This window comes from Bombina bombina, chromosome 4 (genome assembly GCF_027579735.1).
Source record: "Bombina bombina isolate aBomBom1 chromosome 4, aBomBom1.pri, whole genome shotgun sequence".
NCBI lineage: Eukaryota > Metazoa > Chordata > Amphibia > Anura > Bombinatoridae > Bombina > Bombina bombina.
The window spans coordinates 856,594,074-856,613,045 of record NC_069502.1 but is presented as its reverse complement, the minus strand read 5'-3'; the positions used below and the strand labels follow the sequence as shown (position 1 = coordinate 856,613,045).

At 41.2% G+C, this 18,972-nt stretch overlaps 2 protein-coding genes across 2 annotated transcripts in view; both read left to right on the top strand.

The window, feature by feature from the left end:
• The window catches only part of LOC128657302 (oocyte zinc finger protein XlCOF7.1), a 225,235-nt gene that overhangs the window by 5,071 nt on the left and 201,192 nt on the right, over nucleotides 1-18,972 (top strand). The gene's annotated exons all lie outside the window — the stretch shown is intronic.
• LOC128657300 (gastrula zinc finger protein XlCGF26.1-like) overlaps nucleotides 8-18,972 on the top strand; it is a 72,115-nt gene continuing 53,150 nt past the window's right edge. The window contains exons 1-3 of the mRNA XM_053711590.1: nucleotides 8-75; nucleotides 1,672-1,776; nucleotides 17,395-17,499. Coding sequence (XP_053567565.1) covers nucleotides 21-75; nucleotides 1,672-1,776; nucleotides 17,395-17,499 — 265 coding nt within the window. The 5' untranslated portion in view covers nucleotides 8-20. The remainder of the gene's footprint in view (nucleotides 76-1,671; nucleotides 1,777-17,394; nucleotides 17,500-18,972) is intronic.

The window sequence follows — 18,972 nt, the reverse complement described above, 5'->3', positions numbered from 1 at the left end:
GTGAAGATAAAGCTGATATAATGAAAGTTGAGATAACAGAAGATCTGTGTATGAGGCCTCAACTAGGAGCCCAGGGTAAGAAAACCAGTGACAGTGTTAGCCCAGGTGAGTGTGCACGTGTGTTGTGTCTGAAGGATACAAGTTACAGGTGAGAGTGCATGTATGTTGTGTGTGAGGTTCATGAGTTACAGGTGAGTGTGCACATGTATGTGAGTGTGCACATACCTGTATATTGTGTGTGAGTTACATGAGTTACAGGTGAGTGCGCACATATATTGTATGTGAGGGTGCATGTATATTGTGTGTGAGTTACATGAGTTACAGGTGAGTGCGCACATATATTGTATGTGAGTGTGCACATACCTGTATATTGTGTGTGAGTTACATGAGTTACAGGTGAGTGCGCACATATATTGTATGTGAGTGTGCACATACCTGTATATTGTGTGTGAGTTACATGAGTTACAGGTGAGTGCGCACATATATTGTATGTGAGTGTGCACATACCTGTATATTGTGTGTGAGTTACATGAGTTACAGGTGAGTGCGCACATATAGTGTATGTAAGCGTGCATGTATATTGTGTGTGAGTTACATGAGTTACAGGTGAGTGCGCACATATATTGTATGTGAGTGTGCACATACCTGTATATTGTGAGTTACATGAGTTACAGGTGAGTGCGCACATATAGTGTATGTAAGCGTGCATGTATATTGTGTGTGAGTTACATGAGTTACAGGTGAGGGCGCACATATATTGTATGTGAGTGTGCACATACCTGTATATTGTGTGTGAGTTACATGAGTTACAGGTGAGTGCGCACATATATTGTATGTGAGGGTGCATGTATATTGTGTGTGAGTTACATGAGTTACAGGTGAGTGCGCACATATATTGTATGTGAGTGTGCACATACCTGTATATTGTGTGTGAGTTACATGAGTTACAGGTGAGTGCGCACATATATTGTATGTGAGTGTGCACATACCTGTATATTGTGTGTGAGTTACATGAGTTACAGGTGAGTGCGCACATATATTGTATGTGAGTGTGCACATACCTGTATATTGTGTGTGAGTTACATGAGTTACAGGTGAGTGCGCACATATAGTGTATGTAAGCGTGCATGTATATTGTGTGTGAGTTACATGAGTTACAGGTGAGTGCGCACATATATTGTATGTGAGTGTGCACATACCTGTATATTGTGAGTTACATGAGTTACAGGTGAGTGCGCACATATAGTGTATGTAAGCGTGCATGTATATTGTGTGTGAGTTACATGAGTTACAGGTGAGGGCGCACATATATTGTATGTGAGTGTGCACATACCTGTATATTGTGTGTGAGTTACATGAGTTACAGGTGAGTGCGCACATATATTGTATATGAGTGTGCACATACCTGTATATTGTGTGTGAGTTACAGGTGAGTGCGCACATATATTGTATGTGAGCGTGCATGTATATTGTGTGTGAGTTACATGAGTTACAGGTGAGTGCGCACATATATTGTATGTGAGCGTGCATGTATATTGTGTGTGAGTTACATGAGTTACAGGTGAGTGCGCACATATATTATATATGAGTGTGTACATATATTGTGTGTGAGGTACGTAAGTTACAGGTTATAAAAGATATAAAAGAACGTAATCTGTTTTATTTGTACAGAAGCAGATAACGCTGATATAGTGAAAGTTGAGATAACAGAAGATCTGTATACGTGTGATCAGGTGAAGACTGAGGAGGATGAAGTTCCTATAAATACGGCTACAGGTAATTAGTGCTTTTAGTAAATGGAAGATTCTTGTCAGTTATATTTGTGTGTAGCTCGGGTTTATCGCTAAAGCTATATTTCTCCAACATAGGTGTGTCCGGTCCACGGCGTCATCCTTACTTGTGGGATATTCTCCTCCCCAACAGGAAATGGCAAAGAGCCCAGCAAAGCTGGCCATATAGTCCCTCCTAGGCTCCGCCTACCCCAGTCATTCTCTTTGCCGTTGCACAGGCAACATCTCCACGGAGATGGCTTAGAGTTTTTTGGTGTTTAAATGTAGTTTTTGTTCTTCAATCAAGAGTTTGTTATTTTAAAATAGTGCTGGTATGTACTATTTACTCTGGAACAGAAAAGAGATGAAGATTTCTGTTTGTAAGAGGAAAATGATTTTAGCAACCGTTACTAAAATCGATGGCTGTTTCCACACAGGGCTGTTGAGATGAAGTAACTTCAGTTGGGGGAAACAGTGGGCAGACTTTGCTGCTTGAGGTATGACACATTTCTAACAAGACTTGGTAATGCTGGAAGCTGTCATTTTCCCTATGGGAACCGGTAAGCCATTTTCTTAGTTTAAGTAAAAGAATAAAGGGCTTCATTAGGGCTTAAAAAACTGGTAGACATTTTTCTGGGCTAAAACGATTACTTTACTAAGTATATTTGGCAGATTATTACTTTTAATAGTTGTTAAATCTTGGGGATTGTTTTAATAAAAACGTCAGGCACTGTATTGGACACCTTTTTCACTGAGGGCCTTTTCTAGTCATAGACAGAGCCTCATTTTCGCGCCTCTAATGCGCAGTTGTTTTTGGAAAGCATGGCATGCAGATGCATGTGTGAGGAGCTAAGAACCACTGAAAAAGCTTATAGAAGGCATCATTTGGTATCGTATTCCCCTCTGGGCTTGGTTGGGTCTCAGCAAAGCAGATACCTGGGACTGTATAGGGGTTAAATGTAAAAACGGCTCCGGTTCCGTTATTTTAAGGGTTAAAGCTTTCAAATTTGGTGTGCAATACTTTTAAGGCTTTAAGTTACGGTGGTGAAATTTTGGTGAATTTTGAACAATTCCTTCATACTTTTTCACATATTCAGTAATAAAGTGTGTTCAGTTTAAAATTTAAAGGGACAGTAACGGTTTTATTGTAAAACGTTTTTTGTGCTTTGTTGACAAGTTTAAGCCTGTTTAACATGTCTGAACCATCAGATAACGATGTTCTATATGTATGAAAGCCAATGTGTCTCCCCTTTTAAATATATGTGATATATTTGTGTCATAATGTCCAAACAAAGTAGGGATTATAATGCCATAGATATGATATTGCCCAAGATGATTCCTCTAATGAGGGGAGTAAGCATGGTACTGCATCATCCCCTTCTGTGTCTACACCAGTTTTGCCCACACAAGAGGCCCCTAGTACATCTAGTGCGCCAATACTTATTACCATACAACACTTAATGGCTGTAATGGATAATTCTATTGCATGCATTTTTTCCAAAATGCCTACTTATCAGAGAAAGCGTGATTGCTCTGTTTTAAACACTGAAGAGCAAGAGGACGCTGATGATATCTGTTCTGACATACCCTCACACCTATCTGAAGGGGCCAGGAGGGAGGTTTTGTCTGAGGGAGAAATTTCAGATTCAGGGAAAATTTCTCAACAAGCAGAACCTGATATTGTAACTTTTAAATTTTAATTAGAACATCTCCACGCACTACTTAAGGAGGTATTATCTACTCTGGATGATTGTGACAATTTGGTCATTCCAGAGAAATTAGGTAAGATGGACAAGTTCCTAGAGGTTCCGGTGCCCCCCAATGTTTTTCCTATACCCAAGCGGGTGGCGGACATAGTAAATAAGGAGTGGGAAAGGCCCGGCATACCTTTTGTCCTCCCCCTATATTTAAGAAATTATTTCCTATAGTCGACCCCAGAAAGGACTTATGGCATACAGTCCCCAAGGTCGAGGGGGCGGTTTCTACTCTAAACAAACGCACTTCTATTCCTATAGAAGATAGTTGTGCTTTCAAGATCCTATGGATTTAAGGTTAGAGGGTTTGCTTAAAAAGATGTTTGTTCAGCAAGGTTACCTTCTACTACCAATTTCATGCATTGTTCCTGTCACTACAGCTGCGTGTTTCTGGTTCGAAGAACTAGAAAAGTCGCTCAATAAAGAATCTTCGTACGAGGAGGTTTTGGACAGAGTTCAAGCTTTTAAATTGGCTAACTCTTTTATTCTAGATGCCGCTTTGCAATTAGCTAGATTAGCGGCGAATAATTCAGGGTTTGCTATCGTGGCGCGCAGAGCGCTTTTGCTTAACATCCCTTTCAAGGGTAAAACACTGTTTGGCCCTGACTTGAAAGAGATTATTTCAGACATCACTGGGGGAAAGGGCCACGCCCTTCCTCTGGATAGGTCTTTTAAGGCTAAAAATAAACCAAATTTTCGTCCCTTTCGCAGAAACGGACCAGCCTCAAATTCTACACCCTCTAAGCAAGAGGGTAATACTTCTCAAACCAAGCCAGCCTGGAGGCCGATGCAAGGCTGGAACAAGGGTAAGCAGGCCAAGTCACCTGCCACTGCTACCAAAACAGCATGAAGTGTTGGCCCCCGATCTGGGACCGGATCTGGTGGGGGGCAGACTTTCTCTCTTTGCTCAGGCTTGGGCAAGAGATGTTCAGGATCCTTGGGCGCTAGAAATAGTTTCTCAAGGTTATCTCCTGGAATTCAGGGAACTACCCCCAAGGGGAAGGTTCCACAGGTCTCAATTATCTTCGAACAGACATTCTTACACTGTGTAGAAGACCTGTTAAGCATGGGAGTGATTCATCCTGTTCCATTAGGAGAACAAGGGATGGGTTTTTACTCCAACCTGTTCATAATTCCCAAAAAAGAGGGAACATTCAGACCAATTTTAGATCTCAAGATTCTAAACAAGTTTCTAAGGGTTTCATCGTTCAAAATGGAAACCATTCGAACGATCCTTCCTACCATCCAGGAAGGTCAATTCATGACCACGGTGGACTTAAAGGATGCGTACCTACGTATTCCTATCCACAAGGAACATTTTCGGTTCCTAAGGTTCGCCTTTCTGGACAAACATTACCAGTTTGTGGCACTTCCATTCGGATTAGCCACTGCTCCAAGGATTTTCACAAAGGTACTAGGGTCCCTTCTAGCGGTGCTAAGACCAAGGGGCATTGCAGTAGTACCTTACTTGGACGACATCCTGATTCAAGTGTCGTCTCTGTCAAAAGCAAGGGCTCATACAGACATTGTCCTAGCCTTTCTCAGATCTCACAGGTGGAAAGTGAACATAGAAAAAAGTTCTCTGTCCCCGTCAACAAGAGTTCCCTTCTTGGGAACAATAATAGTTTCCTTAGAAATGAAGGTTTTTCTGACAGAGGCCAGAAAATCAAAACTTCTAAGCTCTTGTCAGGTACTTCATTCTGTTCTTCTTCCTTCCATAGCGCAGTGCATGGAAGTAATAGGTTTGATGGTTGCGGCAAGGGACATAGTTCCTTTTGCACGAATTCATCTAAGACCATTACACCTGTGCATGCTCAGACAGTGGAATGGGGATTATACAGACTTGTCTCCGACGATACAAGTAGATCAAATAACCAGAGATTCACTCTGTTGGTGGCTGACCCTGGACAACCTGTCACAGGGAATGAGCTTCCGCAGACCAGAGTAGGTCATTGTCACGACCGACGCCAGTCTGGTGGGCTGGGGCGCGGTCTGGGAACCCCTGATAGCTCAGGGTCTATGGTCTCGGGAAGAATCTCTTCTCCCGATAAACATTCTGGAACTGAGAGCGATATTCAATGCTCTCAAGGCTTGGCCTTGACTAGCAAAGGCCAAATTCATAAGGTTTCAATCAGACATCATGACGACTGTTACATATATCAACCATCAGGGGGAAACAAGGAGTTCCCTGGCGATGGAGGAGCATCCGGGGGAGTGGGAACTCCATCTGGAAATCTTTGCCCAAATAACTCAATTATGGGGCATTCCAGACATGGTTCTGATGGCCTCTCGTCAGAACTTCAAGGTCCCTTGTTACGGGTCCAAATCCAGGGATCCCAAGGCGACTCTATTGGATACAATAGTAGCACCTTGGATCTTCAACCTAGCTTATGTATTCCCACCGTTTCCTCTCATTCCCAGGCTGGTAGCCAGGATCAATCTGGAGAGGGCTTCGGTGATCTTGATAGTTCCTGTGTGGCCACGCAGGACTTGGTATGCAGACCTGGTGAATGTGTCATCGGCTCCACCATGGAAGCTACCTTTGAGACAGGACCTTCTTATTCAGGGTCCATTCGAACATCCGAATCTGGTTTTCCTCCAACTGACTGCTTGGAGTTTGAACGCTTGATTTTATCAAAGCGTGGGTTTTCAGATTCTGTAATAGATACTCTTATTCAGGCTAGAAAGCCTGTAACTAGAAAAATTTACCATAATATATGGAAAAAATATATCTGTTGGTGTGAATCTAAAGGATTCCCATGGAACAAGATAAAAATTCCTAAGATTCTTTCCTTTCTACAAGAAGGTTTGGAGAAAGGATTTTCTGCAAGTTCTCTGAAGGGACAGATCTCTGCTTTATCTGTTTTACTTCACAAAAGGCTGGCAGCTGTGCCAGACGTTTAAGCGTTTGTTCAGGCTCTGGTTAGAATCAAGCCTGTTTACAGACCTTTGACTCTTCCCTGGAGTCTTAATCTAGTTCTTTCAGTTCTTCAAGGGGTTCCGTTTGAACCCTTACATTCCGTAGATATTAAGTTATTATCTTGGAAAGTTTTGTTTTAGGTTGCAATTTCTTCCGCTAGAAGAGTTTCTGAGTTATCTGCTCTGCAGTGTTCTCCGCCCTATCTGGTCCATGCAGATAAGGTGGTTTTACGTACTGAGCCTGGTTTTCTTCCGAAGGTTGTTTTCAACAAAAATATTAACCAGGAGATAGTTGTACCTTCTTTGTGTCCGAATCCAGTTTCATAGAAGGAACGTTTGTTACACAATTTGGACGTTGTCCGTGCTCTAAAATTCTATTTAGAGGCTACTGAAGATTTTAGACAAACATCTTCTTTGTTTGTTGTTTATTCTGGTTAAAGGAGAGGTAAAAAAGCAACTTCTACCTCTCTCTTTCCTTTTGGTTTAAAAGCATCATCAGATTGGCTTTTGAGACTGCCGGACGGCAGCCTCCTGAAAGTATCACAGCTCACTCCACTAGGGCTGTGGCTTCCACATGGGCCTTCAAGAATGAGGTTCCTGTTGACCAAATTTTTTTTAAATTATATACTTTTGCTTCTTCGGAGGCTATTTTTGGGAGAAAGGTTTTGCAAGCCGTGGTGCCTTCCGTTTGGGTGACCTGATTTGCTCCCTCCCTTCATCCGTGTCCTAAAGCTTTGGTATTGGTTCCCACAAGTAAGGATGACGCCGTGGACCGGACACACCTATGTTGGAGAAAACAGAATTTATGCTTACCTGATAAATTACTTTCTCCAACGGTGTGTCCGGTCCACGGCCCGCCCTGGTTTTTTAATCAGGTCTGATGAATTATTTTCTCTAACTACAGTCACCACGTTACCATATGGTTTCTCCTATATATATTTCCTCCTGTCCGTCGGTCGAATGACTGGGGTAGGCGGAGCCTAGGAGGGACTATATGGCCAGCTTTGCTGGGCTCTTTGCCATTTCCTGTTGGGGAGGAGAATATCCCACAAGTAAGGATGACGCCGTGGACCGGACACACCGTTGGAGAAAGTAATTTATCAGGTAAGCATAAATTCTGTTTTGTGCTCAACTGAGTAATACCAGTGAATGCTATTGTGTGCTTGTATTACAAGTGAGGCGTAATGAGAGTGCGCTTCAATAGGCTCCAATGGGAACCTCGATCTCATGCCGTGAGACACGGCATGAGAACTAGCGCAGCGAAGGGGGTAAATCACGCAGCCATGGGCAGCAAATATAAATATATGTGGGCAGCAAATATAAATATATATGAATATATACAAATAGATTTATGTGTTAATATGTGTATATACACAATAAAACTTCACAGAAGAAGTAAGTGTTCCATCCTTTGTTAAAATCGATATATGTCTTTATTGGGTTCCATTTAAAATTCCATATGAAAGGTACAGCATACAAGTAGGTGGTGTTGTAATGACACACAATACACATAAATATATATGTGTATAAGCATATACATATATATTTACAGAGAACACACAGTTCCTATAAACCGCAATGTAAAGGCACTTTCTTTTCTAACACCCCACACCTGCCAACTTTAGCTTCTCATAACTGCTTATTGCAGTTATTTTAGTAAAAAATACTATATTTCTCCTACATTGGTGTATCCGGTCCACGGCTTCATCCTTACTTGTGGGATATTCTCAATCCCTACAGGAAGTGGCAAAGAGAACACACAGCAGAGCTGTCCATATAGCTCCCCTCAGGCTCCGCCCCCCCCCAGTCATTCTCTTTACCGCTCTAACAAGTCACATCTCCACGGGGGTGGTAAAGAGTATGTGGTGTTATATTTGTAGTTTTATTTCTTCAATCAAGAGTTTGTTATTTTAAAATAGTGCCGGTTTGTACTATTTACTCTGAGGCAGAACTGTGATGAAGATTTCTGCTGAGAGGAATATGATTTTAGCACCAATAACTAAAATCCATTGCTGTTCCCACGCAGGACTGTTGAATGCCAGAGAACTTCAGTTGGGGGGAACAGTTTGCAGGCTTAACTGCTTCAGGTATGATCAGTCATTTTTCTAACAAAACCAAGTAATGCTAGAAGACTGTCAGAAATCCCCTTAGGGATAGGTAAGCCATTTTTCTCAAACTCAGTATAAAATAATGGCTTAAATTAAGGGCTCAATGCTGGTTGACACTATTGTGGGCTTAATCGATTGATTATTAGCATGTTTCAGTATGCATAAGGTGTTTTTTTGAGACTTTATAACACTTGTGGGGTTTAATATTGCGCCTGGCACTTAATTAGACACCTAATCTAGTCTATAAGGCCCCACCACTCTGGAAGGCAGAGAGAGGAGGCCTCATTTTCGCGCCTCAATTGCGCAGTTGTTTTGACTAGACAGTTCATGCAGCTTCACGTAGGGAGTCCAGAGACATCAGAAAGGACTTCAGAGAGGCTTATTTCTTACTCAAATAATCCTTAAGGAAGGTAAAAGCCACAGTAGAGGCTGTGGCATTGTGCTGTAGTGTTTTTAACCGGTTAACTGCTGTTCTTAGCTCCGGTTTGGGCATTAAGGGGTTAATTGGTCTGAAAAATTGTGTGCAATCTTTTCAAAGCATTAAGACAATGTGGTGAAAATTTCATTAAAATCGGATGATTTTTTGATGTTTTTTTGATGTTTTAGTAATAAAGTATGCACTTTTATTATTTAAAGACACAGTAACGTTTTTGTCAAATTTATTTTTTATTGCATTGAAGTTCTGTCTAACTCTGTCAAACATGTCTGAACCTTCAGATAGCAATTGTTCTGTATGTTTAAAGGCCAAGGCGGTGCCCCCATTAAACTTATGTGTGAAGTGTGCTATAGCGTCCAAACAGCTTAAGGACCGCACAGTCACGCTTATAGATGTAGCCCAAAATGATTCTTTAGCTGAAGGTAGTGAGGATAGTTCACTATCCTCTCCTTCTGTGTCAACACCAGCTATGCCCGCGCCAGCGATGCCCAGTACATCTAGCGCATCGATTCCTATTACTTTGCAACAGTTAGCAGCAGTAATGGATAATTCTCTAGCAGCATTTTTATCCAAACTGCCAGCTTTTCCAAGGAAGCGTGATAGCTCAGTTTTAAATACAGAAGATGAGCAAGCAGACGCAGCTGATAATTTATCTGTAGTACCCTCACATCAATCTGATTTGGCGGTGAGGGAGGGCCTGTCTGAGGGAGAAATTTCTGACACAGGAAAAGTTTCTCAGCAGGCTGAGCCAGATACCATAGCATTTAAATTTAAGTTAGAACACCTTCGCGCCCTACTTAAGGAGGTCCTAGCTACACTTGATGATTGTGACCCTTTGGTGGTCCCAGAAAAGTTGTGTAAAATGGACAAATTCTTAGAGGTCCCAGAACACACTGATGCATTTCAGATACCTAAGAGGGTGGCGGATATAGTGACTAGGGAGTGGGAGAGACCAGGTGTACCTTTTGTTCCCCCCCTATATTTAAGAAAATGTTCCCCATTGTTGACCCCAGAAAGGACGCGCGGCAGACGGTCCCTAAGGTAGAGGGGGCTGTTTCAACACTAGCTAAACGCACGACTATACCAATAGAAGATAGCTGCACTTTCAAAGATCCTATGGATAAAAAATTAGAAGGTTTGCTTAAGAAAATTTTTGTTCAACAAGGTTTTCTTCTTCAACCAATTTCTTGCATTATTCCTGTAACCACTGCAGCGTCTTTTTGGTTTGAGGAATTAGAAAACTCGCTCCAGAAGGAGACTTCTTATGATGAAGTCATGGACAGAATTCACGCCCTGAAGTTGGCTAATGCCTTCATTACAGATGCCGCTTTTCAGTTAGCTAAATTAGCGGCGAAAAATTCAAGCTTTGCAATCGTGGCGCGCAGAGCGCCTTGGCTAAAATCTTGGTCGGCGGATGTGTCGTCCAAAACAAAATTGCTTAATATTCCTTTCAAGGGTAAGACCCTATTCGGACCAGAGTTGAAAGAAATTATTTCGGATATCACTGGGAGAAAGGGCCATGCCCTCCCACAAGATAGACCTTTCAAAGCTAAAAATAAGTCTAATTTTCGTTCCTTTCGCAATTTCAGGAACGGTCCTCCTTCTAACTCTACAGCCGCTAGGCAAGAGGGTAACGCATCCCAGCCCAAACCAGCATGGAAACCATTGCAAGGCTGGAACAAGGGTAAACAGGCCAAGAAGCCTGCTGCTGCTACCAAGACAGCATGAAAGGGTAGCCCCCGATCCGGGACCGGATCTAGTAGGGGGCAGACTTTCTCTCTTTGCTCAGGCTTGGGCAAGAGATGTTCCGGACCACTGGGCGCTAGAAATTGTCTCTCAGGGGTATCTTCTGGAATTCAAGGACCTTCCTCCAAAGGGAAGGTTCCACATGTCTCGCTTATCTTTAGACCAGATAAAGAGACAGGCATTCTTACGTTGCGTAGAAGACCTTCTAAAAATGGGAGTGATACACCCAGTTCCAACAGCAGAACAAGGACTGGGTTTTTACTCAAACCTGTTTGTAGTTCCCAAAAAGGAAGGAACTTTCAGGCCAATCCTGGATTTAAAAATCCTAAACAAATTCCTCAGAGTTCCATCATTCAAAATGGAAACCATTCGGACAATTTTACCTATGATCCAGGAGGGTCAATATATGACTACCGTGAACTTAAAGGATGCGTACCTGCATATTCCTATCCACAAAGATCACCATCAGTTCCTGAGGTTCGCCTTTTTGGACAAGCATTACCAATTCGTGGCCCTTCCCTTCGGATTGGCCACTGCTCCCAGAATTTTCACAAAGGTGCTAGGGTCCCTTCTAGCGGTGCTAAGACCAAGGGGCATTGCAGTAGCACCTTACCTAGACGATATCTTAATACAAGCGTCGTCCTTTCACAAAGCAAAGGCTCATACGGAAATTGTTCTAGCCTTTCTAAGGTCTCATGGGTGGAAGGTGAACATAGAAAAGAGTTCTCTGTCCCCGTTCACAAGGGTTCCCTTTCTGGGAACAATAATAGACTCGGTAGAAATGAAGATCTTTCTGACGGAGGTCAGGAAGTTAAAGCTTTTGAACACTTGTCGAGTTCTTCATGCCATTCCTCAACCCTCCGTAGCTCAGTGCATGGAGGTAATAGGACTCATGGTTGCGGAAATGGACGTGGTTCCCTTTGCTCGAATTCATTTAAGACCACTGCAACTGTGCATGCTCAAACAGTGCAATGGGGATTATGCAGATTTGTCTCCCCAGATACAAATGGACCAGAAAACCAGAGACTCACTCCTCTGGTGGTTGTCCCAGGATCACCTTTCTCAGGGAATGAGTTTCCGCAGACCGGAGTGGATCATTGTCACGACCGACGCCAGTCTCTTGGGCTGGGGTGCGGTCTGGGAGTCCCTGAAAGCTCAGGGTCTATGGTCTCGGGAAGAATCTCTTCTCCCGATAAACATTTTGGAATTGAGAGCGATATTCAATGCGCTCTAGGCATGGCCTCAACTAGCGGAGGCCAAATTCATCAGATTTCAGTCGGACAACATGACGACTGTAGCGTACATCAATCATCAGAGAGGAACAAAGAGTTCCCTGGCGATGAGGGAGGTATCCAAGATCATCAAATGGGCAGAGGATCACTCCTGCCATCTATCAGCAATTCACATCCCAGGAGTGGACAACTGGGAAGCGGATTATCTGAGTCGTCAGACTTTCCATCCGGGGGAGTGGGAACTTCACCCGGAGGTTTTTGCCCAGTTAACTCAACTATGGGGCCTTCCAGATCTGGATCTGATGGCGTCACGTCAGAACTCCAAAGTTCCACGTTACGGGTCCAGGTCCAGGGATCCCAAGGTGACATTGGTAGATGCCTTAGTGGCGCCTTGGTCGTTCAATCTAGCTTATGTCTTTCCACCGTTTCCTCTTCTCCCCCGGCTAGTAGCCAGGATCAAACAGGAGAAGGCTTCGGTAATTCTGATAGCTCCTGCGTGGCCACGCAGGACTTGGTATGCAGACCTGGTGAATATGTCATTGGTTCCACCATGGAAGCTACCTTTGAGGCAGGACCTTCTAATCCAAGGTCCATTCACACATCCAAACCTAGTTTCTCTGCAATTGACTGCTTGGAGATTGAACGCTTGATTCTCGCTAAGCGTGGGTTTTCGGAATCAGTTATAGATACTCTGATCCAGGCTAGGAAGCCTGTCACCAGAAAAATTTACCATAAGATATGGCGGAAATATCTTTGCTGGTGCGAATCCAAGGGTTACTCATGGAGTAAGATTAGGATTCCAAGGTTACTATCTTTTCTCCAAGAAGGATTGGAGAAAGGTCTGTCAGCTAGTTCCTTAAAAGGACAGATATCTGCTCTGTCTGTTTTGTTACACAAGCGTCTGGCAGCCGTGCCAGACGTTCAGGCTTTTGTACAGGCTTTTGTACAGGCTTTAGTCAGAATCAAGCCCGTCTACAGACCTGTGGCTCCTCCATGGCAGTGTTAATTTTGACGACAAGTTTCAATTTAGTCTTAGTTTTAGTCTTGACTAAAATGCCATTTTAGTTTTAGTCATATTTTAGTCATCTGAATTGTTTTAGTTTTAGTCTAGTTTTAGTCGACTGAATCTCCAATACATTTTAGTCAACTAAATCTCCAGTAGATTTTAGTCAACTAAAATCTAAGGGGTTTAGTTAAAGTGTAATGCATTATTTAAGCATTTCTCTATCATTTGCAAACTGATTACATACTCCAGGAGTAAACATAACACCTGTTAATATTTATGGTATTAAGGTTTAAACATGCAATACAGACACAGATTTAGCCGTTGTGATATGTAACATCTTTATTAAACTTAAAATTAAATAAAACCAAGTACAACTTTAAAATATAAAAAAACAAAACTGTAAACTGTATTCGCTGTATTGAACATATTACCCAATATAAAAACTTTAACAGTTCTCTGTTAATAATTAAAACAAGTATCAAGAAACTCAACACAACAAAAAGTTTCTGCAGCTAGCACAGGCACAGCATAACTTAAACCCATACTTGTGGGTTATGCTTATTTCTATAGGAAGAATCAATTGATTGTTCACAGATTCAAAAACGTTTCGGCAACAATATTAGCACTGCTCTAGAACTTCCAAACTTATTATATACTCCTGGAGTAAAGGTTTATTAACCTGTTTTCTTTTATGGTAATAAGGTTTGAACATGCAATACAGATTTAACAGATTTAACTGTTGTGGTATATAACATGTCTTTATCTTAAAATTTAATAAAATGAAGTTTCGTAAATTTTACAAAAGAGCAGTAATTGAATATGGATTGATTATAACAACTTGCATGTTTTTGTCAGCAAATTTTGATTTAGTTTTAGTCATAGTCTTTTGACTAAAATGTCATTTTGATTTAGTTTTAGTCATAGTCTTTTGACTAAAATGTCATTTTAGTTTTAGTCGTATTTTAGTCATTAGAATTTCTTTAGTTTTATAGTCATTTTAGTCTAGTTTTAGTCGACGAAATTAACACTGCTCCATGGAGTCTAAATTTAGTTCTTTCAGTTCTTCAAGGGGTTCCGTTTGAACCTCTACATTCCATAGATATTAAGTTACTGTCTTGGAAAGTTTTGTTTTTGGTAGCTATTTCTTCTGCTAGAAGAGTTTCTGAATTGTCTGCTTTGCAGTGTAATTCACCCTATCTGGTGTTTCATACAGATAAGGTCGTTTTACGTACCAAACCTGGTTTTCTTCCAAAAGTGGTTTCCAATAAGAATATTAACCAGGAAATAGTTGTTCCTTCTCTGTGTCCTAATCCAGTTTCTAACAAGGAACGTCTGTTACACAATCTTGATGTGGTGCGTGCTTTGAAGTTTTATTTAAAAGCAACTAAAGACTTCAGACAAACATCGTCCTTGTTTCTCGTCTATTCTGGCAAGAGGAGAGGTCAAAAAGCGAATGCGACCTCTCTGTCTTTCTGGCTGAAAAGTATCATCCGATTGACTTATGAGACTGCTGGAAGGCAGCCTCCTGAACGAATTACAGCTCACTCTACTAGAGCTGTGGCTTCCACATGGGCTTTCAAGAATGAGGCTTCTGTTGAACAGATCTGTAAGGCAGCGACTTGGTCTTCACTGCATACATTTACCAAATTTTACAAATTCGATACTTTTGCTTCTTTGGAGGCTATTTTTGGGAGAAAGGTTTTGCAAGCAGTGGTGCCTTCCGTTTAGGTTACCTGACTTGTTCCCTCCCTTCATCCGTGTCCTAAAGCTTTGGTATTGGTTCCCACAAGTAAGGATGAAGCTGTGGACCGGATACACCAATGTAGGAGAAAACAGAATTTATGTTTACCTGATAAATTTCTTTCTCCTACGGTGTATCCGGTCCACGGCCCACCCTGGCATTTTGGTCAGGTTTAAATTTATTTTTGTAAACTACAGTCACCACTGCACCCTATGGTTCTCCTTTTTCTCCTAACCGTCGGTCGAATGACTGGGGGGGCGGAGCCTGAGGGGAGCTATATGGACAGCTCTGCTGTGTGTTCTCTTTGCCACTTCCTGTAGGGATTGAGAATATCCCACAAGTAAGGATGAAGCCGTGGACCGGATACACCGTAGGAGAAAGAAATTTATCAGGTAAACATAAATTCTGTTTTTTTTTTTAATAAAGAACATTAAACTTTATTTTTGGGGACTTTTATAAAATTAACCAGAGATTTGATCTGATCTTTGGTTAATTTTACAAGTGCTAATTGCTACAGCGAGTTCGGGGTAGCAATAACCAGCCACTTGTAATGGTTGCTTATTTAACGCGCACCCGCAAATGGGCAAATTTAGCCCATTGAGGGAGATTACAAGTTGTGCGGTACGGCTATACCGCTGAAAAATTGGCCTTTGCATGTGGAATAGCACAAAGCACTTCTTACAAGAGAAACAAGGAAAAAAAACATATCAGTACAAAGCCTTATAATGTCCCAGATCTTTAAACCTAGTTTGCTTTTGTGGTTTCTCTGCTTTCTACCAGTTGTCAGCTACACTTGTTACTGGAGACGTTTCCTCTGTCTACAGCTTTTCCTGTCAGTCAGCACTACGAAAGACATTTTAACCCTTTATGTGACACTTTAACATAACCAGTGAGCATAATTTGATGAATGTAGACTTACATTGCAACGTTTACAAAAGTCAACCAGTACCTATGAGAAGTACCCTCTTCCAACCTCTCTCAGTAACCACAGCACCTACAAGCACTTTACAGTGATATAAACCCAAATACAGATGCATTAGGGGGGAAAGTGTACGTCACAACGAGACTGATTGGATTTCCAGTATTATGGACTCTACATTATGCGGTACGCTGGGCTATGTACAGCATGACATAGATCTACATTCATTTGGCCAAAGGGCTTCAAATTGTGTGCTCTATCTTCATTATGAAAGTTTAACTTAAAGGGCCATGATACCTAAATGTTGAAACACTTGAAAGTGATGCAGCACAGCTGTTAAAATCACCTGAACATCTCTATGTAAAAAAAAAGATATTTCACACCCCATTGTAAAGGACTTTAAGCAGCAAATCAGTATGCCTGTCCCAGGACAGGCAAGGGAGTGAGCCCCATGCACACTCAAGTTATTTCCCTATTCACTTTAAGGAAGTTTACTATGAAATCTCATGAGAGTTAAGAGAAATCTCATGAGATCACAGTAAAGCAGTTCATGCAGTTCAGCACTGTTGATGCTTATTGGCTGCTGTTCATTTCTTCCTTTTTTTTTAACCTGCAGCTGGGCAGTAACTGAAAGATAACTTTTTACACATCACTTACTCTGGTGAGCTGAGGAAATTGTGAGGTAAAATATCTTCCTTTTTACATAGAGATTCCCAGGTGATATTTTCCTGTCAGCTTTTTACAGTTATGCAGCATCACTTTCAAATGATTTAGCATATGAGTATTATGTCCCTTTAAGTGGTCTTTTAAGAGAAGACAGTCTAATCTAATTGCTATATTGGTTAAATTCACAACCCAGATAAAGGCAGTTAGGACATATTTGCAACTGCATCTGATGCAGCCACCCTGAACCACTTCCCAGATCTCACCAAACCCCTGACCCACTCGCACAAAGAACTCATCTCTTTCCCATCTACCCCTTAGTTGCCTTGACCAACACTAAAACATTCACAGTAGTATCAATTAATCAATGCACCATTTATTGCTATTGCAGAGGCTGTATACAGGGATCATAGCACACATTTACATATGTATAGTTACATATGCATGTGTATATGTGTTGAGTACATGATATCCTATACAGCTAATGGGATCTGCAAGAAAAGTCACTTCAGGACCCCAACATTTACAAATGGCATTTTCACATTTCATTTTAATATATGGTTTTAAGTCACACTCACACTGTCATGATGATCAATAACAGCATTGGCATCTTTAAAATTGTAGTTTAGCCTCTTAACGACAGCCAACATACCCTGCAGTGGAGCATGTTGTAATATTGCATCTTGCTGCACAATTAAAGGGCTAAAAAAAAAACCTTAAGCACACACAGCATAAGGAGTCTGTGTCATTAAAGGGTTAAAAGTGGTTTGCTCAATCGCGTCTTTCAGAAGAACCTTTTGAATACATATCTATCCACATCACTGCTAAACCATCTAATTGCATCTTTTACGTTCTCAGAACGTGCCTGCATGTTATGTCTAAGAGATATGGGTTACAGGTGAGTGTACATATTTTGTATCTTTGAAGTATGCACATATGTTAGGGATGAGGGATGTGGGTTACAGGTGAGTGTGTTTGCATGAAAGTACCACGGTCTGTGTATGTGGTGCTATTGTCTGGGAAATACACAAACTGTTTTATGGTAAAGTTATAAAAACTAGATCATGTGACATAAAAACTGAATCTTCTTTATTTGTGCAGACGCAGATAACGCTGATATAGTGAAAGTTGAGATTACAGAAGATCTGTATACGTGTGATCAGGTGAAGACTGAGGAGGAGGAGGTTCCTATAAATAAGGCTACAGGTAATTAGCACATTTAGTAAAGGGAAAATTCTTTTCAGTTATATTTGCTCAGATGGTTGCACAGCAGACACGTTAGTCTTTTAAATAGATAAAAAGTGTAGCGATAAATATTTATCATTCATGAGTGCTAACTGCCGAAGGTGTGTTAGGAATACTTCAAATTCCTATGTTCTTCACTTTACAAGAAATGTATTCTATATATATATATATATATATATATATATATATATATATATATATATATATATATATATATATATATATATATATATATATATATATATATATATATATATATATATATATATATATATAACATCAATGTAAATATTTGCATAGGAAATTAGCACATCTAGGCAAGATTCCCCGCTTGCTTTTTCCCAGAAATACGTCATATACAATGTTACCAATGCACAAGAGAATTCTGGGTAAGATATGCAAATTCTCATTTTTTTTGCTTCAAATACTGTTTTAACACAGCGATCCTTTTAACAGGATTATTGCAGCAAACCAGAAATCACTGCAATAATCCTGTTAAAAGAATCGCTGTGGACTAAAGACTCTTAGACAAGGATAATGAGAGCCATCTACTGTCAAACTAGGTTCTCAAATAATCGTTTATTTTTCCCTGTCTTGTTTTGTTTTTCCCTCCCTCTCCTTCCCCCCTATCCGCCCAACCCCCATTAAACCCTCCCACCTCCCCACTCCCTCATACTCTTCCCCCCATTCTGTCCTTCCCACCTTCCCCAGTTGGTTTATTTAGAAACAAAATTAAGCTCAGGAGGAGATCGTAAGATGATACTTTCGTGTATTGTGCACCTTTACTTACCCAAATATGTAAATGTATTTTTGTATCTTGAACTTCGCAGTGATTTGTATCGTGTATCTCTGACTGAGCTTGTGAAAATAAAGTTATTAAAAAAAAAAAAGAAAAGAATCGCTGTGTTAAAACAGTATTTGAAGCAATAAAACTGAGAATTTGCATATCTAATTTGCATATCTTACCCAGAACAGTGCGGGATCAGGTCCAACAGACCTCACTGAATACGGCGAGCAATACGCTCGCCGTATTCAGCATTGCACCAGCAGCTCACAACGCCGCCCCCTGCAGACTCGCGCCCAATAGACCGCCAGCAGGGGGGTGTCAATCAATCCGATCGTACTCGATCAGGTTGATTTCCGGCAATGTCTGTCCGCCTGCTCAGAGCAGGCAGACAGGTTATGGAGCAGCGGTCTTTGTGACCGCTGCTTCATAACTGCTGTTTCTGGCAAGCCTGCAGGCTCGCCAGAAACACAGGGTATCAAGCTCCATTCGGAGCTTGATAAATATGCCCCATGGAGGACTTTAATTTCAGTTTATCTCCCCCCATAATTTTAATGAAATTTTATATAAAAATACAAATATTGGGCTAAAAGGCTGCTCCCGAGTGGTAAATCGCCATAGATCAAGCTAACAAGTTATTGAGCTGTTGT